Source organism: Ammospiza nelsoni, chromosome 19 (genome assembly GCF_027579445.1).
Source record: "Ammospiza nelsoni isolate bAmmNel1 chromosome 19, bAmmNel1.pri, whole genome shotgun sequence".
Taxonomy (NCBI): Eukaryota; Metazoa; Chordata; class Aves; order Passeriformes; family Passerellidae; genus Ammospiza; species Ammospiza nelsoni.
The window spans coordinates 11,701,692-11,728,769 of NC_080651.1; the positions used below are offsets into that span (position 1 = coordinate 11,701,692).

General features: G+C 60.5%; 3 protein-coding genes across 3 annotated transcripts in view; 1 reads left to right on the top strand and 2 right to left on the bottom strand.

Annotated features, from left to right (window-relative positions):
- On the top strand, positions 1-2,745 carry NPTX1 (neuronal pentraxin 1). The gene is made up of 5 exons (XM_059485776.1): positions 1-432; positions 807-1,014; positions 1,442-1,686; positions 1,779-1,958; positions 2,034-2,745. The coding sequence occupies exons 1-5, from the start codon at positions 1-3 to the stop codon at positions 2,253-2,255; spliced, it is 1,287 nt and encodes a 428-aa protein (XP_059341759.1). The 3' UTR covers positions 2,256-2,745.
- An 8,092-nt stretch (positions 2,746-10,837) lies between these two features.
- ENDOV (endonuclease V) lies at positions 10,838-19,573 on the bottom strand. Its single transcript, XM_059485762.1, has 9 exons — positions 19,530-19,573; positions 18,916-19,087; positions 18,618-18,752; positions 18,246-18,285; positions 18,047-18,159; positions 17,877-17,945; positions 17,198-17,326; positions 13,751-13,836; positions 10,838-13,299 (listed from the first exon to the last, which is right to left on the bottom strand). Exons 1-9 carry the CDS (start codon positions 19,565-19,567, stop codon positions 13,272-13,274), a joined length of 810 nt encoding a protein of 269 aa, XP_059341745.1. The 5' UTR covers positions 19,568-19,573; the 3' UTR covers positions 10,838-13,271.
- A 141-nt stretch (positions 19,574-19,714) lies between these two features.
- The window catches only part of RNF213 (ring finger protein 213), a 45,700-nt gene continuing 38,336 nt past the window's right edge, over positions 19,715-27,078 (bottom strand). The window contains exons 52-66 of the mRNA XM_059485692.1: positions 26,573-26,607; positions 26,160-26,254; positions 25,676-25,835; positions 25,194-25,374; positions 24,387-24,481; positions 23,846-24,097; positions 23,512-23,644; positions 22,858-22,941; positions 22,369-22,549; positions 22,062-22,263; positions 21,898-21,975; positions 21,404-21,601; positions 21,073-21,162; positions 20,787-20,965; positions 19,715-20,281 (exon numbers count right to left, since the gene is read on the bottom strand). Of these exons, the coding sequence (XP_059341675.1) occupies positions 20,128-20,281; positions 20,787-20,965; positions 21,073-21,162; positions 21,404-21,601; positions 21,898-21,975; positions 22,062-22,263; positions 22,369-22,549; positions 22,858-22,941; positions 23,512-23,644; positions 23,846-24,097; positions 24,387-24,481; positions 25,194-25,374; positions 25,676-25,835; positions 26,160-26,254; positions 26,573-26,607 (2,117 nt within the window). The 3' untranslated portion in view covers positions 19,715-20,127. The remainder of the gene's footprint in view (positions 20,282-20,786; positions 20,966-21,072; positions 21,163-21,403; positions 21,602-21,897; positions 21,976-22,061; positions 22,264-22,368; positions 22,550-22,857; positions 22,942-23,511; positions 23,645-23,845; positions 24,098-24,386; positions 24,482-25,193; positions 25,375-25,675; positions 25,836-26,159; positions 26,255-26,572; positions 26,608-27,078) is intronic.

Here is a 27,078-nt window from a genome sequence, read left to right on the forward strand (position 1 = left end):
ATGGCCGCGGGGCCGCCCGGCAGCCGCCTCCTGCCGCTGCTGCTGCTGCTGCTGGGGCCGGCGCTCGGCCAGGGCCTGGGGCAGACGCGCTTCATCTGCACCTCGGTGCCGCTGGACGGGGACGTGTGCGCCGCCTCGGCGCTGGGCACCGGCTCGGCCGAGGAGCTGAAGGGCACCGTGCTGCAGCTGCGGGAGACGGTGCTGCAGCAGAAGGAAACCATCATGAACCAGAAGGAGACGATCCGCGAGCTCACGGCCAAGCTGGGCCGCTGCGAGAGCCAGAGCGTGCTGGAGCCGCCCGGCGAGGGAAAGGGCAGGAAGGGCTTCTCCAAGAACACCATGGGCGACCTGTCGCGGCCGGCCGCCGCCGAGACCCTCAGCCAGCTGGGGCAGACGCTGCAGTCGCTGAAAACCCGGCTGGAGAACCTGGAGGTACGCGAGGAGAGCCGGGGAGCCGCACAGCCGGGCGCCGGGAGACACGGGGAGCCGGGGCAGCCGCGCATCCCAGCGCGGGGAGCGCGGAGCCGGGCACCGGGCATCCCTCGGAGCCGGGCACCGGGCAGCTCCCAGAGCCGGGGAACAGGGCATCCCTCGGAGCCGGGCACCGGGCAGCTCCCAGAGCCGGGGAACAGGGCATCCCGCGGAGCCGGGCACCGGGCAGCTCCCAGAGCCGGGGCACCGGGCATCCCTCGGAGCCGGGGCAGCGGGTATCCCGCAGAGCCGGGGCACAGGGCATCCCGCGGAGCCGGGCACCGGGAGCCGCTTCCCGGTAATAACATCCCGGCTCCTCTGCTCGCCCCTTGCAGCAGTTCAGCAGGATGAACTCCTCCAGCCAGACCAACAACCTGAAGGACATCCTGCAGAACAAGATCGATGACCTGGAGAAGCAGGTGCTGTCGCGGGTGAACAGCCTGGAGGAGGGCAAGCTCAGCCCCCGCAACGAGTCCGAGGAGCGCGGCAAGATCGAGAGCACCCTCACGTCGCTGCACCAGCGCATCAGCGACCTGGAGAAAGGTACCGGGCGCTGCCCACCCCCGGGACCCCCGGAGCTGCCCCGCCGCCGGGACCGGGCGCTGCCGCCGATGCGGAGCCGCTCCCGCGGGCGGATCTGCCGACCCCGTCCCGTTCCCTCCCCGGGAGCGCTCCCTCTCCCCCAGCCTGGCTGTCCCCGTGGCAGGGTCGGGACCGGCCGATCGCTGAGGTCCCTCCCTGCCCAAACCCTCGCTCGGTGGCTCCCGGGGCCGCCGGTGCCCGCGGGCTCGGTGCCGGGGACGCTCCGGGCGCTGCCCGCCCCGGGGATTAGGGAGCCGCGCGGCGCCGGAGGGATTTGCTCCTCGCTGCCATCTCAAGGCCCGTTACATAACGGGGTGGGGAGGGGGGGAACCCCCAAAGGGGCCGAAAGGGGGCCCGGCAGGAGCCCACCGGCCCCGCGCTCCCGCAGGCCAGAAGGACAACCGGCCCCCGGACAGGTTCCAGCTCACCTTCCACCTGCGCACCAACTACATGTACGCCAAGGTGAAGAAGAGCCTGCCCGAGATGTACGCCTTCAGCATCTGCATGTGGATCAAATCCAGCGCCTCCCCCGGCATGGGCACCCCCTTCTCCTACGCCGTGCCCGGGCAGGCTAACGAGCTGGTGCTCATCGAGTGGGGCAACAACCCCATGGAGATCCTCATCAACGACAAGGTAGGGCCCGGGGCCGCGGGGAGGGCTCTGGGCTGGGGGGCGGCGCGGGGGGACCCCCGAGTGACCGCCCCGACCCCGCTGCCCGCCCGCAGGTGGCCAAGCTGCCCTTCGCCATCAACGACGGCAAGTGGCACCACATCTGCGTCACCTGGACCACGCGGGACGGCGTGTGGGAAGCGTACCAGGACGGCACGCAGACGGGCAACGGCGAGAACCTGGCCCCCTACCACCCCATCAAGCCGCAGGGCGTGCTGGTGCTGGGCCAGGAGCAGGTAAGCGCCGGTGCCCCGGGGGGACGCGGGCCGCGCCCCCGGTGCCGTCCCCCGCTGACCGCGGCCCCTCCGCAGGACACGCTGGGCGGCGGCTTCGACGCCACGCAGGCGTTCGTGGGGGAGCTGGCCCACTTCAACGTGTGGGACCGCAAGCTGAGCCCGGGGGAGGTGTACGGCCTGGCCACCTGCAGCTCCAAGGCGCTCGCGGGCAACGTCATCGCCTGGGCCGAGGCCAACATCGACATCTACGGCGGGGCCACCAAGTGGACTTTCGAGGCCTGCCGCCAGCTCAACTAGGGCCACGGACAAGCGAGAGAAACCTCCTCAGCGGGTTCTTTTATTTATTTGTTTGTTTCCTCCTTGTTTTGCGCAAAAACGACCGAGAACGAAGCCACCCGACTCGTCCCGGCGGCGGGGATGCCCCGGCAGCGGGGCGCCCGCCCCCGGAGCCCCACGACCCTCCGGTTTCTGTCTTGCCAACGTCCTTCAACGCCTGCGTGCCTTGGCCTGGCGCGGCTGCGCCCCCCCCGCCGCCCCCCGGCCCGGCCCCCGCTTCGCCGCCGCTTCCCTCGGGCACCGGCGCCTGAAAAGGCCGCGGGGCCCGGCCCGGAGCCCGCCCGGGGCTCCTCTCTCTGCCCAGCCTGACCCCCGGGGCTGGGGGAGAGCTCTGACATCCCCCCCGCCCAGCTGCGCTCCAACCGGGACCCCGAGGAGGGGCGACCCCTCCGCTGACCCCCCTGAGGAGCCGCCCCTGCCCCGGAGCCCCTCCCGGGCACCACAGCCATAGCCCCGGGCTGCGGCGGGCACCTGGGGACCCCCGGCCCCGCTCCCCGACCTGCCGCACTCAGGTACCCCCGGCCCCGCCGCCTGCAGCCCCCCGAGGCTCCTTAGCTGGTGACAAATAGCCTTTACCGTCCCCTCCAGCCCAGCTCCCACTGACAGGTCTGAAGCCTTTCTGCTTTTGATAATACACTCTCTTGTTTCTCTTACTGTAAAGGGAAGTTTATTACCAATAATAAAAAAAGGGTATTTTTATGAAGATAAAAAAAAATATATATAGAATTATCAGCGCTCCCTGAGGAAAAAAAAAAAAAAAGTGCTTTGAGATTCTGCAGGATAAAAAGAGATAAAGAAGCGTATTTTGAGATAACAGATGCATTTTGTATGGTTTCCTTTTCTAAACTCCTGGTTTGTACTACAGATTGCAGAAATCACTCCCCAGCCCCCCTCCTGCCCGCCCTGGGCGGCAGCGGAGGAGGAGGCAGAGAATTCACCCGGGGCTCCAGAGCCTCACGACCAACTCCAAAGATGCGGCAAAGACACGGGCGGAGCGGCGGGGCCGGCGCGGGCCCGGGAGCTGCCCCGGCCGGGGCTCGGAGCTCGGAGCCCGGAGCTCGGGGCTCGCCCCGGCTGCCCCGGCACCCCCGAGCCAGGCCCCGCGCACGGCTCAGGGCAGCGGAGCCTCGGCCGTGCTCTTGGTGCGAGAAAATAAACCCCGAACCATCGAGAGTTAATTTGAGTTCCTCCCAAGCCCCCGTCCACTTCGGCGAGCACAGGCACAACCTGCTGAGAACAACAGCGAGACCACGGCACGGGTTTAACTCCAGCCCCAGGTGCGTTGGATTTGCCAAAAAACCACGAAAGGGTGTGATGTCAACGCGTGTACATAGTGTACAGTAGGGGAGAGAATCGATGTATCTTAATTTGTCATTATTTTGCTAACCAAAGCTGTACATTTTTCCTACTCCCGGCTCTGTCTCCTTTGGGATTTGAAGGGGTTCTGACACCCCGTGCATCCGGCCCGCATCGGCAGTTCTGACAATGCACTGTTTCTACGGATTCTCATGCTTTTTCCATTCTATTGCTGGGATTACATGAATTGTTGACTTTATTTTTACACAATAAAGCGTGAAGAAAGACACCGGCCTCTCTCACGTGTGTTCCCTGAGCAGCCAGTGCTCAGCAGCTTGTCTTTTTCCACAGGAAGGTTCTGTGCCTGCACGAAGCAGAGATTTCTGCCCAGTTCCTCTCGGAGCTGGCTCAGGCACGCCCTGAGCCTCTGTGCCAGGCTGTCTCCCTCTCCTGTTCCCTCTTTCCCTGCTTTATGTAACACGCCACACTAACTGACGTGTTTTTCCCTCGAGCCGCTGTCTGGAGCTCCCTGTGGGTCCTGCCAGGCTGGTGCGGGCACAGCGGCACCCGGGGCTCTGCAGGGGCTGCTCCCGGTGCGGGCACCGTGACAAAGCCGGGCCCGGCTGCCTCCGCTGCCCCGGGAGCCGGGCTGGGCTCCGGCCGCAGCTCCTGGAGTGCAGCGAATGCATTCTCCCGCTCCCGGGGGAATCCGGGCTGGGGCTCACGGGGTGACGGGGCTGGAGGCCACAGACGGGGACAGGCCAGCGCAGTGTCCCCAGGGAACCTGAGCCACACACGGGGACAGGCCAGCGCAGTGTCCCCAGGGAACTTGAGCCACAGACGGGGACAGGCCAGCGCAGTGTCCCCTGCGCTGTCCCCGAGAGCTGCAGCCTCCCCCTGACCCACAGGAATCGCATCGAAGGTACAGGGAGGGAAATAATTTATCCCTTGCAGCCAGCCCAAAGGGACCTCCCACACAGCGCCCCCGAAACGCCCCCATCCCGCTGCAGATGGGGACGGGAATGGGGTGGATCCAGCCCGGGACACGGGACAGCGGTGGGGACACAGGGGCAGCAGCAGGGACACGGGGACAGCCCCGAGGGACGCAGCTGGGGGAGCTCAGCAGAGCCCTCGATGCTGCCACGGCTGGGGACAGCGACCCTCAGCTCCCGGGGCTGGGGTGGCCACAGGGAAATGTCACAGCAGTGGCCACGGAAGGGCCACTTTCACACCAAAGGCCACAGACAGGAGCAGAGTGACAAGGGCTGGGCACACTGGGGAGGGGACAGCCGGCACCGGGAATCTGCTGGGGCCGAGAGGAAAGGTGGGACATAGGGGAAAGGCGGGACAGAGGGGAAAGGTGGGACACCAGAGCTGTTTCAGGGCACTTCACTGAGCCCACGGGCACAGCGGAGGGCGATGTGCCACATCCCACACTCGGGGATGGGATGATGATGATGGGATGGGATGGGATGGGGATGGAGGCTGAGGGAGCCGCAGGAACTCCTGCGCTCAGCAGGTAACAAACCCTGCCCATTGCCTCCGGGCTTCCCGGGCTGCGAGCGACCCTCGAGCTGCTCTTGGTCCCCCAAACCCTGCGGGTATCGATGGGAGCGCTCAGCTCAGGCAGAGAAGAGGCAGAGCAGCCCCGGGCAGGGCCCCAGCGGTGCCAGCTCCTGCGGGAGGGAGGGAAGGAGGGAAGGAGGATCCTGGCAGCGTGAGGAGCAGCCCGGCCCATCAGTCTCACACCGTCCTGGCACTCCCGCAGCACCGGGAGCGCGGCTCGGGTTTGGTGGCAGCAGCTCTGCGGTGACGGAGCAGGGAGCGCTGCCCGCCCCGAGCACTAAATCCAGCAGCTCTCAGAGCAGATGGGGATCTTGGGCTGCGTGAGGACAGGCCCAGGAGCCGGGAGATGGCTCACAAAGGCCGCCGGGGGCCAGGGCCGGTCCTCAAGGGCAGGAGCAGCTGGGATTTCCAGCCCTGATCCGGCTGCTCTGCAGGCACACGGCAGGGAGCGCCGGGCCGGGCTCCCTCCATCCTGCATCCTCCTCTGCTCTCGCAGCTCCTCTGGGGCTCCCAGGGGTAGCAGGACGTGATGGGGAGAGCAAAACTGAAATACTCAGTGTTTTACAGCGAAACACCCCCGAAAAACGGAGCCGGCGTGTCCTGGAACGGCCTTTCCCCCTCCCTGCGAGCACGGGAGCGCCCGGGGCCGCCTGCGAGCGGAGCTGCCTGCGGCAGCGGGACCGGCAGCGTCCCACAGCATCATCACCACCATCACCAGCATCCCCACCACCACCGCGCAGCCCGCGGCGGGCCTGGCGCTTCATCGATGCCGGTGTCGGATTAATTAGCAGGGAACGCGTCACGGCGCGGCGGCTGCGGGAGCACATGGCTGCGGGAGCCCCGGATTAAAAATGCATGAGGCAGGGAACGAGGGACAGCCCCGACAGCCAGGGGGGCTCCGCTCCCCGCACGGGCACGGCGGGGCCGGGGAAACCACAGCAACGGCGGGCACGCGGCTGCAGAAAGCGCTGTGCCTGCGCTCCCAGCGGGGCTCGGGGGGATGGAGATCCTCTCCTCCCCAGCACGGAGCTGGGAGGGGCACGACATCCCCTTCTCCCCAGCGGAGCTGATGGGGGTTCTACATCCCCTCATCCCCAGCATGGAACCCATGAGAGGTTCTACATCCCCTCATCCCCAGCACAGAGCTGATGGGGCGTTCTACATCCCCTCATCCCCAGCACAGAGCTGATGGGGGGTTCTACATCCCCCCTCCCCAGCACAGAGCTGATGGGGGGTTCTACATCCCCTCATCCCCAGCACAGAGCGGGGAGCAGCAGCATCCCAGGGGGATCCCGGCCCTGGGGCTCGCAGCAGCTCCAGCCTGAGCTCCCCCAGCCGGCTCTGGGCACCACCGGGAGGGTCCAGAGAGCACCCGAGGCTCCCCAGGGACACCGAGGGGCTCCAAGAGCCGCCCTCAGGCTGGCACGGGAGGAGGAGGAGGGCAGGGAGGCGGGCAGCGAACGCTGCAGCCGGGCAGGGCTGGGGACATCCCGGCTCGGCGAGGATGAAGATGAGGATGGGACGGATCCCTGTGTGAGAGGGCGGGGGAACAGGGCCGAGCCGTGCCAGGGCCGAGCCCGGGGCACCGCGGGCAGCTGGACGCGGCCCCGGGCACCGAGTCAAGGCCGACAGAGCGTTCCGGTCACGGCCGTGAGTCACGGGCTGCGACCGCGGCCCTCAAATGCCACTCGGGAGCCTCGGCTGGCACAGCCCCGGTTCCTACAGCCGAGGCGCTGCCGTGGGCACCCCGGCCAGCGCGGAGCCCCCCTCCCTCCGGGGATCACGGCCAGAACCGGCCGGGGCCGCACGGAACCCGCGATCCCGGAGCCGGCGCTGCTGGGCACAGCCTGCAGCCTGCCCACGGTGCTGCTCCCCCAGCCGGGCGGGCACCGGGCACCGGGCACCCCATCCGTGCCCAGCGCAGGAACGCGGGGCTGCCCCCGGCTCTGCCTTCTCGGATTCTTGTCCCAGCCGTTCCCCGGCTCCTCCTCCCGCGATTTTCCAGCTGCTGTCACACGTCACCTTGGCAGCCGCTGCCTCCATCCTTCCCATCCATCCCGGCGGATTATGGAGGCGCTGGGATCTCAGACTCCGCCGAGGAGCTCTGGGCGGGTCCCCCTCCGGCTGGGGGTCCCGTGAGGGGTCCCGAGCCCATCCTGGGGCCGCAGAGGGGAATAACAGCCCGTGTCCCACCGGAGGGTCCCCAGCCAGCCCCGCTCCGCCCTGGGACAGCCCGTGGGTGTGCACGGAGCAGAGGCAGACTGTCTTCCAAAGCTGATTAAAAATAGATGCAGCATCAAACTAATTATGGAGATTAATTAGCATTTGTGGAGCAGAGCGAGCACAGGAGGGGGCACACGGGAGGAGAGGGTGGTGCAGCGATGTCAGAGCCCACCCTGGCGCCCTCGGCGCTCCCCAGGACTGCGGGTACCAGGGCAGCACATTTGGGGGGTCCCCAGGCCCCCACTTGCCTCCTTGCCAGCAACAGATGCCAAACCCCACGGCGCTGCTCAAATGAGGTCAGCGATGGCCTGCAGCGCTTTGGAGCATCGCTCACCCTGCCAGGGCTGCGGGGCGAGGTGCCCAGGGCAGCCCCGGGCCGGGGGCAGCCGGGGCAGGAGGGATGGAGAGCTCCGGAGGGATGGAGAGCCCAGGAGCAGCCCGGAGGGGCGAGCAGGGCTGCTGGATTGGTGCTTGTGGAAGCTGGGAATGACAGCACAATCCCAGGGCAGGAGGGATGGAGAGCCCTGGAGCAGCCCACAAACCCCCTCCTGCCCCCAGTGCTGGTGCCCACCCCCTGCTCACACCTCTCCAGCCCCCCAAAGCCTCCCCTCTCGGGAGGTTTCGGGCACCGATGCTGGATTTGGGATGCAGCTCCTGCTGCAGCTCTGCTGCCCTTTCCAACCCGGCCTCGGGAGCTGCTCCCTCCCGGTGCATTTGGCAGAGCCCAAGAGGAAAAGGAAAGGAGCCTCTTTGCAGCAAAGTGGAATTTATCCACCTGAAGTGAGGAGGCTCGGGGGGACCGCACACACCTGCCTGACCAGGGGGCTTTGGAGGGAGCTCGGCTCAGAGGTGGTGCCAGGAGGGGCTGGGATGCTGTTCCCAAGGGACGGGGATGTCCCCAAGGGACGGGGATGTCCCCGGGCCCGGTGGTGCCCCTCGGGTGAGGCAGAGCCCGGCTGCAGCCCTGCCCTGCCTCGGCAGTTCAGGCACGAGCAAGAGCCACATCGAGCTAATTGGATCCCAGTTTACCGCAAACAAAGAGAAGGCAGGTGACATTTACCTAGCGGAGTAATTGATATCCGAGTAATTTGTTGGAGTAACCTCATTACACGCCAGCTGGATTTCCACACCCTCCCAATCCCACTCATTACAAACAAGGTTTGTGTGTTAATCAGAGCGCTTTAATCACGGCGCTGCCCACCATCCCTCCGGCAAGTTACAAAGCCGCCAGATTTATCGCAGACTCCAAACACCCTCCCAAGGATCGCTGGGGATTTTAGAGCAGGCAGCGCTGCTCCTCGGGAAAACGGCGGATATTTGTCCCTGAGGCGATGCACGGGGGCAGAGCCGGCTGTGGCACCTCCCCTCTCCTCCCTTCCCGCGGGCTGTCCCTCCATCCCCGGCCCGGCTGATCGCCTCCTCCTCCTCCCCGCACAGGCGGGAGCTGCTCCCTCGCCAGACACGCGGCTCCAGCCACAACACGAGCCGGGAGCCGCCGGTGGAGCCTCCCACGGGGAGCGGGCGATGCCGGGGCCCCACGAACGGAGAGAGCCCCACGAACCGAGCCCTGGCTCCGAGATGGAGCTGCGGGCTCGGAGCACAGCGCCACGAACCGAGAGAGCCCCAGCCCCGGGCTGGAGCTGCGGGCACAACCCTGGCTCCGAGATGGAGCTACGGGCAGCCCGGGGGGCTCTCGCATCCCAGCAGGATCTCGGAACGCAGCCCCGCGAACCGAGCCCCGGAACACAGCCCCGGCCCCGAGATGGAGCTGTGGGCTCGGAGCACAGCCCCACGAACCGAACCCCGCGAACCGAGCCCCCGAACACAGCCCCGGCCCCACGGTGGAGCCGCGGGCAGTCCAGCGCACCCAGAGCTCTCGGAGCGCAGCAGTCTGAATTGCTGCTAGCATAGCGCAGGGTAAGGAAGCAAAGAGGATCTTGGCATAGCAACTGGAGATGTTTTATTCAGCCGCACATGACACAGAGCGTCTCCCTTTCTCTCCACGGGGCCTGGGGGCTGACCCTGCTCTCGGGGCCAAGCAGGGAACAGGGAAGGGGTGGCTCAGGGACAGACACAGGGACAGGGGAAGGAGCCAGGGGGGTCTGACAGCTGTTTGAGGGGTCTCAGGGTTCTGCTCAGCATCAGCGGCTCCTGGGCTACCAAAGGGAAGGGAAGGGAGCAGTTTCCAGCCCCCAACAGGGGAGATCTGTTACCCCTCGGATTTGCTGCCTTGCTTGGGGCTGAGCCCTGCACAAGCTGCTCCATCACCCTAATGACACAGCTCATAATCATCTCATTTGCTATTAATTTGCTTGTCAAGAGAAATTCCACTCATTTGCTTTTAATTAATGGGGCCTTAAAATAAAGCCGGGGGGGGGCTGGCGGGGCGCTGGTGAGAGGATCAGGGAGGATCAACCAACACCAACAACGAGAAGAGCAGTTGGGGGGAGAACTATTTATAGGACAAAAGAAGGGGGAATATTAAAAAAAAAAGGACAAAAAAAAGGAACCAAAAGCCCTGCAAGGGAGCGATGACGTTCCCCAGCTCCCTCTGCACACCCGGCTCTGCCCAGGAGCCACCACATCCAAGAGGCCTCAGCTGCCACGGGAGGGAGGCAGCAGCACTAAAAACGCCCATGTAGAGCCCAAAGCTGGGAATGCTCCGAGGTCCAGAGGACACAGCTGTCCCTGCCAGCCCCACAAACACCAAAGGCTCCGGGAATGGGGGGAGAGAGGGGCTCAGCTGCTGGGCCCAGCTCCACAGCCAGGGCGAGCACCCAGAGCTGCAGCTGGACCTGGTTTGGGGAGCCAGGAGGGAAAGAGCCCCTCCTGAACCCTCCCAACCAAGCCAAAGGGAACGGGGGGCAGGGAGGGGGGAAATCCCAGTGAAACGCTTCCCCCGTGCTCACCAGGAGCGTCCCAAAATACAAACCCTGAGTCACAGGAGCTCAGACTGCACAGGCAGCACCTACACTGCCACAGGCTCCAGACACGGAGGTGGGAGCTCATCCCACCCAGCCTCAGGCACCTGGCACGGAGCTGCTCAGCCAGGCCGCCTCAGAAAGCGGGGAACAAACAGAACTGCATCCTAGAGCAGCTCCTCTCCCTCTCCTGGGACCAGGATAAACAAGGCAGGCGCAGGGATCCTCCTTCCTGCTCTCCAGGACACAACAGGGGGAACAGATCCAGAGAATCTGCAGCAGAGCCGTTCAGCACCTGCTGAATTCAGGAACAGGAACCCAAGCCCAAAGCAATTCTGCCCCATTTGTCACCCAGGAGCCGTCCCTGGGCAGCCCCATCCCTGCCCCAGCCCCACAGCTCCTCCCCAGCCAGCCCCAGGTGGAAATGGTGAGAGAAACCCCCCTGGATAACTGGAGGATTCACAACCAGTCAGTAACAACCATTCTCTGATTCCAACAAGGTACACCCAGAAAAGCCAATTCCCAGCAAACAGAGAGTTAAAAAAGACAAGCCATCTATGAGTTTATTTCGAAGGACACTCAAGCTCCAGTCTCTGAGTTTCTGTTAAGAGGTTTCGAGCATTACAAAGCGATTTTCCCTTCCCAGGGTTATAAACCAATTAGATAAAGACCAAGTTAATCCCTTATTGTGTCCAAAGAGCCACAAGCAGACACCAAACACAGAGATTAGTCCCTTCCTTTAGGAAGGGCTGAACTGCCACGTTTGGGCAGCTGGGAGAGCACCCCACAGCCCAAAGGCACAGCACAGAGCCCCAGCAGGGCTCACAGGGCTGCCAGGGCACTGCAGCACCATCCCCTCGCCAGGTGACTCATCCAGAGTCACCTGAGCTCAGGAGGAGTTCAGGGCCTCACGCAGAGGGAAGCCGGGGCAGTGATGCAGAGCTGGTTTTTATGCTGTTGTTTTTTATTTTTTCACCTGATTTTCCCTCACCCACGGGCAGAGGCAGCTGGGGGGACTCAGGCCAGCCGAGGACAGCAGAGTCCCCAGCCCTGAATCCCTCACAGGCTGAGCACACGGACCCTCCATGGATCCAAACACCCAGATCCCAACAGGGGCACCCAGAGACAGACCCTGAGCAGCCACAGCCCCATGCTCCTGTCTGAGCTGGGGTGGATTCCTCCAGCTTCCACCCAAACCACAGCTCTGGCTGCAGAGCCTCCCCTGACCAACCCACCCCAAAGCTCCCATTGTCAAATACCAACCAGAAACACAGAAAAATGTCACCAATGGATCAGGGATTAAAACCACAGACATTAAACATGAGATGAAAGCCAGACACTCACCAGGGCGGGAGGAGCCACAGTCCCACACTTTGAAGGTTCCTCTGCTCTGCCAGGGCCAGCCTGGAGCAGCTGCTCCCCTCAGAGCCAAATGAGGAGCCCCATTCAGCACACCTGGGGTTAAACTGCACCCACAATGAGGAGCCCCATTCAGCACACCTGGGGTTAAACTGCACCCACAATGAGGAGCCCCATTCAGCACACCTGGGGTTAAACTGCACCCACAATGAGGAGCCCCATTCAGCACACCTGGGGTTAAACTGCACCCACAATGAGGAGCCCCATTCAGCACACCTGGGCTGAACCAATGGTGTCACCCCGAATTTGGGATGGGCCAGGGATGACCCTCTCAGCACAGGCGAAATCAGAAACCCCGGTGATTCCCTGGTGTTCTGCCATGAGCTCCGGGGAGGAGCTGTCCCCTGCCCACCCTGTCACTGGGGCCTGAATCTGTGACCGTGGCCAGAGAAGTCACTGTCTGCGTGGGGCTGGAATGAGGAATGAACTGATCCCTGCTGCCGGTGGCTCTGTCCCACCCTGCTCCCTCAGGCCATGGCAGAGGAGGTCCTGTGTCCTTGCAAGGAGGGGACATGGCTGTCCCTGTGTCCCCTGTCCCCAGCAGTGCCAGGACAGCCCCAGCCCTGCCCTGATGGCCCCAGGATTTGTCACTTCCCCCCTTTCCCCACCTGGTTCAGACCCAACAGAGCAGAGGCACAACGGGCTGGGCTTCGTCCTCCCCACCCAGAGCAGCTCCAAGACAGAAAAGAACAAAAGTTGTACAACAAAGTTATGGAAAATGGAGGTGAAACAGCCCACAGGGCCCCTCGCCACCCACAGGAAAGCTGCCGTGTTCTTCTTCAGGCTGGAATCTTCACAGCCACACCAGGATCTCCCAGAGCACCTTCTGCTCCTGCTGCTCCTCAGAACACTCAGGAACCACCTGCCAGCCCCAGCCAGGACCCCACACCTTGGGAGCAGCTTTGGTCCTGCAGGATGGACCAGGGTTGAGGATGATTTGGGCACAGATGCTCTGGGCTCTGCTCCTCAGGCTGAGCTAGGGCTGGGCCAGGTCTCCAGGCTGGGATTTGGGCACCTGGAGCTCTCTGTGTGCCAGGAATGACTCCCCACGCCCCTGGGAGGGAGAGGGTTCCTTCATCCTTTTCCCTGAGATGATCCTTCCTCCAGGAGAGCTGCAAGTGGGGCTGCTGCTCCCCAGGGATGTGCAGGGGGAATGGAGAGCCCAGGCTGCAGGGACAGGGGAACTGCTCCAAAAGCAGAGGGAAGGGAGGGCTCTCAGAGAGCCACAGAGGTGTGCTGGCACACACGGGCTGCCTCTGCAGTGCCTCAGCACCTCTGTAAATCAGCCCTGCAGCCGCACAAGGACTCCAGTGAGGTGCTGCAAACTCTCACGTGAGCTTTGCTTACACAAAGACTTTAACAGTATTGGAAAAGGAACCCTGAGAAATTCACTGCAAGGACTCTCCCCGAGCAGTGGCTGGTGCTGTGCTGCGGGACACAGCCTGGCACAGCTGTCCCCAGGGTGGCATTGGGCTCCTGACCCAGCAGGACCCAGCCTTGTGCAGGACAGGACCCCGTGAAGAGAAGCTCTGCACTTTCTTCTGGCACCAGGCTAATCCTCTGATTCAGCCTCCTTTTTGCTGCAGGGACACAAATGAGAAAATAGGAAGCAGTTTTACAAAAAGTAGAAGCCAACAGGCACAAACAACTGGCACTTGGTGAGTTGAGCTCCTGCAACCCAGGGGCAGATTTAGCCCTGAACTGACACCCAGTGCCCCACCTTATGTAAGAGAGGAGGACTCTGACCCTCCCCAAGGCCTGGGGCCAAAAGCAGCTCCCTGCAGGTATTTCTGTCCCCCTCAGGTCACACCTGTGGGCGTTAGGGCTTTGCTGAAAAAAGAGCAAATCCCTGCTGCCCTTGCCAGCTCAGGACAGCGTGTGAGGCAGCGTGGCCACAGGGAGCAGGAATCACCTCCTGCAGGCTGCACATGTCCTCACCTCCCCATGAGCTCACCCCGTTACCCTGCCTGGACCCTTAATGCCATTAGTGCAGCTCATGGCACAGCAGGTGCCCTCTGCCCACACACCCACCTCTGAGGGCTGGCAGGCACGGCCTGCAGCCCCTCCACGGGAGCACAGGGCTGCCTCCGCAGGTACTCCCTGGACCTGATGTCAGCCTGGAACAGAACAGGAGAAGGAGTGGGCATGGGCTGAGCAGCCTGGCTGTAACCCCAGTGTGCCCATCCACCCTGCTGTCAGCACATCCCACCAGGAACACACCAAGGAGAGCACCAGGCACACCCAGAGCTGTCAGGAAGTGCTGCTGGGCACTCACTGGGTGTTCCTGCCCCCAGCCTGAGGTGCTTGCTCAGCCCTCCAGTGCTGCACGACACCAGCAGCAGACCCTTGATGCCACCACAAACACATCCCGGGCTCCTGCACAACCTTGAGGAGTGGCAGTTGATTTTTACAGTCCTTCAAAGTTTTTCCTCTTTTAGAAACTCCTGTGCCGTTTCCGAGCAGCTGCTGTGCCCACCTCAAAGGAGAGTGTCTCTCCCCACCTACAAAGCAGGATGTGACCTTCCCAGCTGGAAAAGCTTCACAGTGTCTGGTGACGAGCTCAGAAATTGGGTTAACACATCCCTGGGGACTGTCCTTGAAGCTCTGCTGCTCTCCACCCCGTGCTGCTGCCCAGGAGCCTCTCCTGCAGCCCCCAGGCCTTGGTGGAGGCTGTGCCTGCTGCTGGAACCTGCTCCACAACTGCAGAGCCTCCTGCCAGCTGAGGAGGAGAGAGTTACATAAGGGGTGGTTTGTTTGGGAGATTTTTTTCCCTCCTCTCTATAATTGGACAGTTTCATAACCAAACTGACAAATAACTTTGATCACTCTTCAGGATAAGCGATTACGTGATGGATTTTATAACCAGGCAAGGAGGCTGCTCAATGGTCCCCACGGGCACAGCAAGGAGCAGCCACAGCCACCAACTATTCTTCTAGGGAAGAAAATCCCCAAGCACATTGTGCTGAGAACATCAGCTAGTGCTTGATGAGGTGGCAGTTCCCAGGCACGGCTCACTCCCAGCACAGCACTGGAGTCAGCTTAAGGTGCTGATTAACCACGGGCTAATCAATAAGATGGATCACTGCCCAGCAATAATCCTCACAGATCTGGGCTATTTTCAGAGGGGATCAGCGCTGCCTGTGGAAATGCTGCTTTGCCTGTTCCCTGAGGGGCCAGGGAGGTCCCTGGGCACAGCAGGCTTGGAAGGGGTGCCCCCAGAGACAGCAGTGACTGCTGTCCAGTGCCAGAGGAGAGCTGGTGCCCTGTCTCATTCTCCTGAGGGTGCCCCCAGAGACAGCAGTGACTGCTGTCCAGTCCCAGAGAGGCTGCTGCCTTGTCTCACTCTTCTGAGGGCGAGTGCTCAGCATTTCACAGAGGGTGAGCAGCAGTCCTGCCCTTCCTGCTGGGCTGGAGCACCCTCAGGCTGTGCCAGCAGCCCCTCCTGAGCCAGCCCAACCCACTGGGCACCCAGGGGCAGCTGAAGGAAGCAGCAAGTGAGCAAGAGGCTGGGCAGAACCTGACCCAGAGAGAGCAGAGCAGGCTCCTGGTGCAAGCCCTGGCAGCTGGAGGGTGGGCACAGGGACCTGGGAATGAGCAGGGTGCACCAGGGAGGGCTCTGACCTGTGCCAGGAGCAAGGGCAGCTCTCTCAGCAGGGCCTGGGGCTGCTCCAGGGCCCCTCAGGCTGTGCTGGGCTGCACTGGGGGCTCCCTGCAGGGCCTCACCAGGAGCACAGCTCTGCTGCCTGGGCCTGGCACGTGGAACAAGGACTGAGTGGGATGTAAATACTGATTGCAGGTGACAAGGGCAGCTCATCCCCCTGCTTCCTGCGAGATCTCACTCCTCTCATCTGCACCACAGCCACGCTGTGGGCTGAATGCAAATGGAACCCTGCTGCTCCCTGCCTGGGCAATGTGCATTCCTGGGAAGCACCACATCCCCTGGAGCAGGAGCCCGAGCTGCCACAGCAGCTGCACTGCACATGCTGCCCTCACACAAACCCCAGGAGCTGTGCAAAGCTGAGCTCTCACAAACCACTTCATTTCCAGGCCTGCCAGAACTTCCAGAGCAGGACCTGGTGATCCACAAGTCTTTCCTGACACTGTAAGCACTTCTCCTATCAGGTCTGCAGTTTCTGGACATGTACCATGGCAAAAAGGCCATGGCAGGATTCTCCACAGCCTCCTACATCCTAACCCCAGCTGCAGGTGCTCAGGAGCTGAGGCTGTCAGCCCTGCCTTGCCAAGAGCTGTGGCAGTCACCACACAGAGGAAGCAGAGCAGGGACAAGTCCCATGGAAAGGTTTAAGTGTCCTCATCTCCTGCCATCTCTCTAGAGTAAACACACTCCCCTGTTGGATTTCTCATCCCTCTGTAAGAAAAGTGATCATAATTCATTCCATCACTCCAAGAAAAAGGTCACAGGGAACTGGAAGAGTCTCCGAACATGAGCAAATCCTGGAGATGGCTGGAAGTGAAATGAGGGTGATGAAAAGCTCCAAGGCACCTTTCTGTTTCCAAAGGGAATGCTTCCTTTGAACACAGACTGCAGAGCTGGCTCGAGCTCTGCAGAGGCATCTGTCCTGGCTGGAGCAGGTTACATAAGGAGCTCCAGCAGCCTCCCCCAGTCTGGCAGGTACTGGGGCTGGGACTGGGAACTGCAGCTCTGCTTGGACACCCCAGGCTTGCTCTGCTCCAAGGAGTTCAGATTTTGGGGTAGTTTGCGAGCAGATCTCAGTTCCAGGCAACGCTGCAGCTCTGGAGCAGCAGGGTCACCCAGCACTGCCCCGGGGGCTGCTCAGGTGGGCACACCCCTGATCCCCCAGCCTGGCACAGCAGCGATGCCAAGGGGCTGTCCCAGGGCAGCGTTAGGGATAGGGACACCCCGGGGTCACTCCTGGCTCTGGAGCCACCAACAGCAGAGTGACCTCGGGCAGAAGGGAAGGCCAGGCCAGAAGTCCCAGAGGCTTTGAGCTCCTCCAGAGCCTTTCCCCGAGTTGTGCTGCGATTTCAAACCCGCCAAGGCGGAGCCGCGGTGGCAGCTGCAGCCGGTGACAGCGATGCAGTGCTGTCACCTGCTGGCTGCCGGCTCCGTGCGGCAGCGGGAGAGGCCCAGAGGGGCAGCACTGCGGCCGTGCTGGGCTCCAAGGGCCCGGGAAAGCCGCACTGCCAGCTCCTGGGGACTGACAGCAGGCTGGCACTGCAGGCAGGGCTGGCAATGCTGCTGGGCACTGCTCAGGGGAACGGGCCTGGGAGGATCAGTGGGCAGCACCAGGGGCTGGGGAACTGCCCAGCACAGGAGGGGCAGGCTGAGGCTCTGAGCAGCCCAGGACTCGGCAAACACTGCCCCAGGGGTGCTGTACCTGCCCCAGGGGTGCCCCCCCTGCCCCGGGGTGCTGTACCTGCCCCAGGGGTGTCCCCCCTGCCCCAGGGGTGCTGTACCTGCCCCAGGGGCGCCCCCCTGCCCCAGGCGTGCCGTACCTGCCGGATGGGCTCCGGGATGCGGAAGCGGCAGCAGGCCCTGACCAGGGACACGGCCGTGCCCAGGCTCACCCGGTGCCCCACGGACACATACAGGGGCCTGGAGCTGTTGCTGTGGCTCCGCAGCACCTGGGCAGCCAGAAAGGAGAGATGAGGCACTGGAGAGGCTCGTTTGAACACACACACACAGGGGCAGTGAGTTAGGAGCCAGCCAGAGCCCTGGGGTGGGGTGGTGGCTCTGAGTTGGCAGCTCCCAGCCTTCCCAAACACCTTCCCCATCCCAGTGTCTCCTGTCTGTCCCCGTGTCCCTTCCCCAGACACCCGAGGCTGCTCTGGGATGCAGGAGCTGTGCCAGCCCAGGCTGACAGCACCCACAGGAAGAGTCTCCCAGCTGCCTGTTCCTGCTCTGCTCTGAATCAGCCGCTCCCAGCCCGGTCCCCGGGAGCTGCCAGGGAACTGGCACCTCTCCCAGGCTGCAGCTCACCATCCAGGCTGCTGGAGCACCTCAGTGCCACAGCCACGGACGGCAATGCTCCCAGCACCTGAGCTGCAGCTCCCTGCAGCCACCTGAGCTCTCAGGAAGGGGCCAGCAGTGCCACTGGTCACCTGTTCACAGCTGCAGGGCATCACTGAGACAGCCCCACCGTGGAGAGGGACAAGGGGCCAATTGAGAGCTTACCATGCCCAGGACCTTCCCCGAGGTGCCTGTCAGTGGGAATGCCTCTCCTGACCTCTGCAGGGAACGAACCTGGGGATAAACACACACGCATCAGCTCATTAGCACATCATTGTAGGTGGCTGCCCAAATTCCCCTGGGATGTGAAAAAACAAATCCCAGCCTGGCCTAACCTGCTCCTTGTGCAGCTCATCCCTGACCAAGCCATCCACGTGCAGGAGGTTCTTGGCCACGCCGATGCACGGCAGGTCTGTCAGGACTCCGAGGTGACAGGCTATGCCAAACTCTGCCAACAAGGAGCCGCTGTAGCTGCGGGACACCACGGAACAGGAACGCCAAGGAGCAGCACAGGGCTCTGCAGGAACAGCCTACCTCTGGGATGGAGCAGGCCATTCCCATCCACCAGAAGCACCTGAAAAAGCCAAAGCAGAAATGTTATTGCCTGGGCACTGAGAGCACTCCAAGGAGCAAGGAGGAATCTCTCTTGGTTCCTCAATTCTCCCTGTAAGGCTCCTCCTGACTGCCTGTCCCTGAAGCAGCGGCAGCGTGGGACTGGCAATGCCCTGCACACACCACGGGTTCCCAAAGGAGGCCTGGCTGCTCCCAGCTCCCCAAGGCAAGGGAATGGATGCTCCAGCACAGCTCTGTCCGTGCCCCTCCTGTCCCAGCAGCTCAGGCTCCGGAGGGAGACCACCTTCCCTGGGACTCTGCAGCCCAGCTCGGGACAAGGGAAGCACAGCACACCTGAGGCTGGAGCTGGGGCTCCTCCCGCTGAAGTCTCTGCACGGCTTCCACCAGGACAGGCACCTCTCGGAAGGCGAGGAACCCGGCCACGTACGGGGCGGTGACGGGCACCATGCGGCAGTCCTGGTACAGCACCTGGGGCAGGCACGGACACCTTCCACTGCGCCAGGCTGCTCCAGCCGTGTCCAGCCTGGCCTGGGACACTGCCAGGGATCCAGGGGCTGCTCTGTGCCCCTGTGCCAGGGCCTGCCCAGCCTCTCAGTGAGCATTCCTCGCCAGACCCCGTGCCGGGCGGTACCTGCAGGTCCGGGTAGCTGAGCACGACCAGGGAGGCGCAGGCACGGCTCTCGTCCCCCTTGCTGTAGGACAGATCCACGCCTCCCACTCTGAGCAGCCCCGCGAACTGCGGCTCCTTCTGCCAGGGCTCCGTGTCCTCCTCCAGCACGCTGGCCCTCAGCCGGGCCTGCTCCCTGCGGGCCGGCCGCGATCACAGCGGGCCGCTCCCCGAGCCCCGGCCCGGACCGCGCCCCGTTCCCTCCCCGGGGAGCCGCAAACCCCAACCGGGGCCGGAGCACCGGCGGGTCATGCCGAGGGTGCCCGTGCCTTGTGGGGACGCGGGGCCGGGCAGCCCCGAGCCCCGTTACCGCTCCCAGCCCGATCCCCGTTACCGCTCTCAAGAGGCGCCGCCGGGCGGTCCCCGGGATCCGTCCCAGCCCGACCGCGGTTACCGCTCCCGGCCCCAGCCCCATTACTGCCCTAGCCCGGCTACCGCTCCCAGCGGCGCCGCCGGGCGGTCCCCGGGGACCGTCCCAGCGGGACCCCCGTTACCGCTCCCAGCCCCAGCCCCGGCCCCAGCCCCGTTACCGTTCCCGGCCCCAGCCCCGTTACCGCTCCCAGCCCCTGCCCCGTTACCGCTCCCAGCGGCGCCGCTGGGCGGGGGACGCGGCCATGGCGGCGCCGGGCCCGCCCGTCCCGCAGCGCCGCCGCTCCCCGGAAAGCGCGGCCGGGCGCGGCCGTTCCGGGCGGGCGGCACCGATCCCGGCTCCGATCCCGTTCCCGATCCCCGGCCCCGCCGCGGAAAGGAGCCGGGAGCAGGCGCGGGAGCTGAACAAGTTTATTTAAAGGGAGGGGGAGAAGCCGGCCAGGCCGGGCCGAAGGCAGCGAAGGAGCCGCGGCCCTCGGGGCTCCCTGCGCGGGGGCGCCCGGCAGGCGCCGCTTCTGCAGCCAGCGCAGAAAGGCAGGCAGGAAAACACCAACCCTGCCCCGGCACGACGGCACCATGGCTTGTAAAAAAATCCTTCATGTTCCTCCAGTGGCTCTGGAGCTGTGGCGATCCAGGGTTCGCACCGAGCTGCTGGGGCTATTTCACCCTCCTCCACGGCCACTCTTCACATCAGGTGTAAAACCAACAACAACCCCAAACCCAAAGAACAACCAACAAGCCCCACACAAATGCCCAGAGTGGCAGAAGCCCTGACAGCGCTGTGGCAGTCCCTGGCAGGGCTCTGTCCTAACTGTCCCTGTGCTCCCTCTTGAAGGCAGCAGCTGCTTTCCAGGTACCAGCAGCATGAGACAGGAGAATCTCATCTGGGAATGTGTCTTCCAGCTCCAGAGCTAACTCAGAGTCTTTGTCATCAAGGTAAGGCAAGAGTGATTCCTTCAGGCTGGAAGACAGAGCAAAATGGCATTAACAGCTAAAAGAAAAATCCCACAAGTTCCACAGTATGAGTGCAGTGCACCCACCCAAAATACTCAATATCCATAAGTGAACAGGTCTGTATGTGTAGTGAGAAGGGTTAAACAGCCAGGTGGAGGCACAGAGCCCAGCGAGGGCAGGCTGCAGGGCAGAGCTGTGCCTATCCCTGGAGGCTGGCCTTGATCATCATGGAGGTTTCCAGCCTTAATGAGTTTGTGATTCTGTTATTATTTTATCCAAGTGCCTGCAGAAGTGCTGATGTTTGTGCCCTGGCCAGCAGCATCCCCAAGAGAGCCTGTGTGAGATGGAAGTGACACCTGCCAGAAAAGGCTGTGGATATTCCAAATGCTGCTGCCTGGGCTGTGTCCCCGGCCATGCATGTGCCAAGGGAGTGTTCCCACTGTGTGCATGCTCAGAGGGAGAGAAGCTTCACTTAACAACAACTGTGGTGGCTTTGGGTGTGCAAATCCTACCTCCAGGTGGGTTTGAATTCCTGCACAGCTTGGGCACGTCTCAGCTTCAGGATGATCATTTCATGGAGCTCCTGCAGGAAGGTTTCCAGCCTGCAGTGCACCAGGAATGTGTGCAGGAGCTTGGCAAGCTCTGGGGTGAGCTCTTCTTTGTAGTCTGGACTGACATCTGCAAAAGGATCCTAAAAATGCAGCGAGGGGAGGAAAAACCCAAAGGCACATTTGAGCAGCTGCAGGCAGGGCAGGGCAGGGCAGAGGAGCTCACACAGAGGGGCTGGGGGTGCCATACCCTGCCGAGGCGCAGCAGCTGCTCGGATTTGTGGGCACACAGGAGCTGCCACAGGGCCATGCTGTGCCTGAGCTGGCACCGTCTCAGGGCCTGGAAGAGAAGGACATCTGTGGATGTGAGGGGTGTCTTTGGAGCCTGTCCCCAGCCTGCCCTGCCCAGAGAGAGCCCAGCACAGAGCTCATCCAGCCCTCTCACCCTTCCCCAGCTGCCCTCAATAATCCAGTTTTTGGTACCATGACAGGCAAAGTGAGAGGGCTCTGTTACACAGGCTGGATTTAGCATAAACCAGATTTTACCCCAGAAGGATTTGAGTTTTGCCCTCAGGACTCACCTGCAGCACGTGAGGGTTTGTCTGATCCCCCATCTGCAGAACCTGCTCAATGTACTCAGTCAGCAGCATGTCAGCGTTCTCACCAGCCATGGCCAGGAAGCCCAGGGTGATCTCAGTGAGGGACAGGGCATCACACACATCGCTGTAGGACTGCAGCTCCCCGCTGATCATGTTCATCACAGAACTGGGCAGAGCACTCTAAAAAACACAAAGTCACAGCTAGTATTGTTTTAAAGCCATTCCTTTTTCTGTTCCGATTGCTCAAGTCAAGGAAGACAAGAGAGCCCCAGATTCAGGAAACTGAAATGCTGAACTATTTCAGCATTTCCCTTCTCTTTGCAAATCCTGACTGGCAGCACAAGGCCAGATTGCAGCACCCAAGGCATGCTGAGAAATCAGCAGGCAGGCTTTGGATGGACAAGGCAAGGCACAGAAAACCCTTGGAAAAGCAGGGATTTCGTGCTTGCCCTGCTTCCTGCAGTGCAGAAACCCACCTGCTCCAGCTTGTTCCTGACATCACTGAACAGCTGCTCGTAGTTGCGGTCGTGTCTGTGCACCAGGGTGGGGATTCCCTGTCAGGACAGAAAGCTGTCAGGGATGTGAACCCTGGAATGGTGCTCCCAGAGCCCTCCTGGCTGCACAGCCCTGCCCCTCCTACCGTCAGCGTGATCAGCGGCTTCCCCTGCAGGAACTTGCTGATCACTTGCTGCTGGATCCTCTCCAGGTCAAAGTCCTGCAAGGTCTCCCCTCCCTTCTCCATGCTGTACTGGCAGTTGGACAGGATCAGAGGGATCAGGTCCCTCTCCACCTCGTAGCTGATCAGGTGCAGGTCGGCCACCTCCGAGGGGCTGACCAGGTACCTGCAGGGAGCAGAGGGCCCGTGCTCAGAGGGAGAGGCCTCTGGGGAGCAGGGAAAGCTGCCTGAGAGGGAGCAGGGATGCAGCAGAGCCCGGGGAGCAGCACACCTGTCGTCCTCCTTGGTGTGCCTGTGCACAGAGTGCACCAGGTCGTTGTGCAGCCCGATCAGGTAACTGGCCAGCGCCGTGGAGCACAGCCCCAGCCCCTGGCGCCGTGGCAGCAGCACCTCCAGCCTGCTGTCCAGGCTCAGCTCAGCATCACAGTAGCCTTTGGGCAGCTTGATTTCCCCTGGAATACAGACAGCAGGGTTTGAGGGGGCCCAGAGGCACCCAGGCTGAGCCAGGGCAGGAGGAGGTACCAAGCTGAGAAAAGCTGCACGCTCGGTGTTAGGGACAAGCATGAAAGGGAACAAGTTCAGGTGAGAAAGGAAACAAGTTCAGGTCAGAATACTACAACAGGGAAACAAATCCCTCCCCTTTTACCTACGCTCTTAAAATTCAATGGCCAAGCCCAGTTTTGAGGCTATGCCTCAGCATCAGTGATGGGAGGAACCTGAACTCAGCACGAGGAGCAGGGCTGGGAAAGAAGCTGCTCACCATTGGTGTCCAGGGAGCTTCTCAGCTTGTTCCAGACAGACAGAAACACATTCACTCTCCTCTCCAACAGGTCCCTCATCACATCTGAGAAACAACAAAAAGATAAGGCCATTAAACGCCTTTTCCTGGTGAAACTCTCCAATACAGGGATCTTCGGAGCACACCACTGAACTCCAGGCAACTGCTCAAGAGACTAAACAGACACCCAACACCTTTCTAAAGGCATCAAATGGAGTCATTGGCTCAGTTTGTTACTTTTCCATTATTGTCTGCTCCTGCATGACCTTTATGTAGTTTTCCATAAGTACTTAAAAGCATCAGTAATTGTACTTAAATTCAATTAAAGGAGTTGCCACAAACTTCATGAAAGGAAGGGAAGAACATTCATTCCACTCTTTAGGCAAGCCCTGCTCTAGAGCTGAGCTTAAAATGCCCACAGAACTGCTGCTGCACTGCACAGAGGTCCCAACCTCATAAAAAATCTCCTGTACTTAATTCCCTTTAAAGTCATCTGGTAACTTTTCCAACCCTATCCAAGTCTCAGTTCACTTGGGTGAGAGTTAAAAGGAAAAGGTGAGTTTTCCCCTTCACTTTCAACTGGACAATCCAGCACTTTATTTTTCATTAATTACAATTTTGGCAGCATCTCCTCACCTGAGTGGGGCTCCCTGAGGAATTCCCTGATGGAGCAGTGTTTGATCTCTGCTGTGTTCTGGAATTGCCTCACCAAATCTCTCTGCAGAGCCAGAATCTCTGGTAGGAATTTCACCAGCCTCAGCTCGTTTTCCTGGAAGAGGAAAGGGAGCCTGTGGGTAAGGCTGTGCTTGGACAAACCAGTTGGGAATACTTTTATGGAATTACTTCTTAAATGTTTAAAAGACAACAATATCTTCCGTGTTCATTCTCAAGATCATGGCAAGTACTGAGATAATCCAAACGTGGTTTAGTCCTGGGCAATGCCAGGCTCTGAGCCCTGTGCCAGCCCCACCTTCTGCAGGAACTTGCAGAGGAGAGGGACGGTGTCCTTGGCGTTCTTCTGCTGCACAACGTGGCCCAGGTTCTCCACAGAAACCCTCCTGCGGCAGCTCCACATCCTGGAGTGGTGCACGTGGCTGTCCCCTGGCAGCTGGGACAGGAATGCAGCTGGGTCCCCATACACCAGCTTCACTATGGGGTTGGAGGAGATTCTCTCATCCTCTTGGATCTGGCGGTTCAACTTGAGAAGCTTTTTATCCAAATCCTGCATTAAAAGAATAATAAATTATTGGATAGTGTGAAATACTTTCAGCTGAGCTGAGCCATTTCTGCTTTTCCAGCTATACAGATTCACCCCAGAACAACCCCAGCCTCAGGCTCCCATTTCCCCAGGTAGATAAAGGTTGCTAATCCTTAACGTGCAGCTGTGCCCAGCCCCATGGAGGGGCTGGCTTTGGGAATAGCCAGGTGAAAAGTGTAGATATTATAGCACATCAGATTTCCAGTGGATTTTGAACTGCTCAGCTACTAACTCTGTATAGCAGATTTCTCACCTCCAATTCAGGAACAATAATTGTGTCTGCAACAATTTCTTCCCATTTGTTTCTCTTCCCCTTGGTGGACAGAAACTCATCAAACTGCACTGGCCCTGCAACAGGAATATTTCACCTCTTACATCTGCAATATTTCAGTGAAAAGAAAGCACAGATTCACAGGTGCTAGAAGTTAACTGAGTATCTTGGTCCAGCTGGAGAGTGACACCCAAACATCACACAGTGAGCCAGGGTTCCAGGAGCTTCATGTGAATGATGGGGACATTTACACAACTCCTTCATAACCCCAGAAATATTGAACAGGCTGTCCAAGGTCAGACCATGATCAATGACAGGGTGAAGCTTGGAATACTGGCTGGTGCTGCCCACCCCCCAAATAGGGGCCATTTACAATTAATGCCTCTGTGCCACAGTGACTCCAGAGCCCACCATGAGCCCCACTGTGCCATCCCTCTTCTCCCAGAGAGCTTCTGGGAGTGACTGAGAGGCAGCACAGAACAGGGACTGCACACAGCACAAGCAGCCCTGCTCAGGAGCTGCAAGCTCTGCCCATCTGTCATGACACTGTTTTGTCAATAATTCATTTTCAGAGTTATTGACTGCACCAAACCTTGCAAACGCCACGTACCCAACTGAAAGAAGCAAACAGCCAAAAATTCTTCCCTCCCTAAGTAAGAAGCTTCAAGCTCTCTATTTTCCTCCTCAGCTCACTGCTGCTGTTGGAAGGGGTTTATCAGCAAGGTGGCTGCATGGCCACAGCCCTTTGAGCACAGCCCCAAGTGTGACAGGGCAGGGGGCTTTCCTTACACTGGCCTGGCTGCTGCTGGGGGGCCTGCAGGAGGCTGCTGAGCACCAGGTGCACGATGTTGATGGTGTCATCCACACTCTTCCCCAAAATCCTGGTCAGATGTGCCAGGTCCTCCTGAACGTGCTGCTGCAGGAAGCTCACCACATCCTCCACTGCTGGCTTGATCATCCTTCCCAGAGACTGAAGACAACAAAGGCAAGAGCTGAGCACAGCCAAAAACATCCAGGGAAGCACACAGAGCTCTGTCCTGCCAGGCACCCCATGTGTGGGATTCCTGCCACCTGTGCCCATCAAGGCAGGGCTGGGTGGATGTGCCTGCATGGAAATGAGGAATTAACCAAAATCTCTCCTGGGCAAGGAGGGAGGGAATTTGGGTCTTGCATCCTGCCCTGGACACTTGCCAGCGTGATGAAAAGGACCAGCAGCACACAAAGGTTCCCCTACATTCTGTGTGACCCCTTGGAAGCATTTCTGGGGATACCTGAGGGTCTCTGGAGGCTCCCAGCAGCATGGACAGGTGGGTGAGCAAACGGAGCAGCACAAAGACCACGGGGGACACGCCCCTGTCAGACATCCCCAGTGTCCTCCTGTGCTCCACATCTCCAAGGACGTGGCCAGTCTGAGTCCTGTCCTCACGGATCCTGTAGCAAAGCGCATACATGTTTGTTTTTTTAACCCAGACAAAAACCATACAAGACATCTCTGATACCCAGCAATGCCTTTTTGACTCATAATGTCTTGGAATGCCATAAAAGCTGCCAATTCAGAGTGCCACAGGGGAGTGAAGGCTTCCTGTCAGTTTTGTGCACATAAAAGTAAATTTCTTTGGTTTTGCTGCCTGATTACCCTTGCTTGCACATCCCCTGCTTACACCTTCCAGAGAGCAGCATGAAGTGCTTGGTACCTCTGGCCTTTGAGGGCACCACAGGCAAGTCCCACCTCATTCATCCCTGCAAAGAGCCCACCTGGACTGATGGAAGCCCTGCACGGGTTTGTGGTTGGTGCCTCCAATGGGGACGTGGCAGTCGGGACAGCGGCTCGTTTCCATGGGCAGCCCACACTGGGAAAAGCAACAGGAGAACACTGAGTTCCAGAGCAACAGCCTCTCCAGCAGACAGAGGGAATGGAACAAAAATCCAACCTCTAAGGGGTTAACTCAATCCCTGCTACAAACTGGGCCTCTGCCTGATGTTTCCCAATCTATGGTATGAATGCTAGGGGTATTCTAAATTTTACATTACAACGACAAAATGATCAATAATATCGAGTTTAGAAGTGGAACTCTGTGCATCAGAACATTCAAACCAGTAAACAAAATAAAAGAGTTTATTGTTGAAAGCTTTGTCTGCTTAAATATCCACGAGTCCCAAATTCTTACCTCTCCCACAGTGGAGAAGTGGCCATTGGGACATTCTGTGAGGAGAGAAACAAACAGGACAACATTCTAAGACAGATTTATACAGCCCCTGTTATTCCCTTTCACTGGCACCATCATCCTGGAGCAAGAAACATGCTGAAGATCTAATCAAAAGCCCTGACTACCCCAAAGCCCAAAGGACCGACAGGCCCACATAGGAAGCCAAGGAATTTTTCAGTGCTGCTTCTCCTTGAGAAACAAGGAATGAAAGCCTGACAGATTCTGCTGCTGAGGGCAGGAATGCCCTCACCCTCCCTTCCCTGCTGCAGGCAGGTCCAGCTGGGGGAAGCAGAGACAAAGCTGGCCAGGAAGGTGGCAGAGCTCTCCTCTCACACCCTGTTTGTGTTGCCTTTGTGACCCCTCATGCTCTCTGAACAGCTGCAGGCTGAAGACTAAACAGCACTGGATGTCCTTTGGTACATCACCCACACAAACTGTCTACAAATCTGGATTTACCACGGGTAACT

What these genes read in the sequence shown, in the direction of transcription:
- NPTX1 (XM_059485776.1), top strand. Translation starts at nt 1, where the DNA reads ATGGCCGCGGGGCCGCCCGGCAGCCGCCTCCTGCCGCTGCTGCTGCTG. An exon ending in CCCGGCTGGAGAACCTGGAG is followed by an intron (nt 433 to 806) that starts GTACGCGAGGAG and finishes CGCCCCTTGCAG; the next exon opens with CAGTTCAGCAGGATGAACTC. An exon ending in CATCAGCGACCTGGAGAAAG is followed by an intron (nt 1,015 to 1,441) that starts GTACCGGGCGCT and finishes GCGCTCCCGCAG; the next exon opens with GCCAGAAGGACAACCGGCCC.
- ENDOV (XM_059485762.1), bottom strand. Translation starts at nt 19,567, where the DNA reads ATGGCCGCGTCCCCCGCCCAGCGGCGCCGCTGGGAGCG. An exon ending in AGCCCCAGCTCCAGCCTCAG is followed by an intron (nt 18,286 to 18,617) that starts GTGTGCTGTGCT and finishes TGGCTTTTTCAG; the next exon opens with GTGCTTCTGGTGGATGGGAA. An exon ending in CGGGGAAGGTCCTGGGCATG is followed by an intron (nt 17,327 to 17,876) that starts GTAAGCTCTCAA and finishes CTGGCTGCCCAG; the next exon opens with GTGCTGCGGAGCCACAGCAA.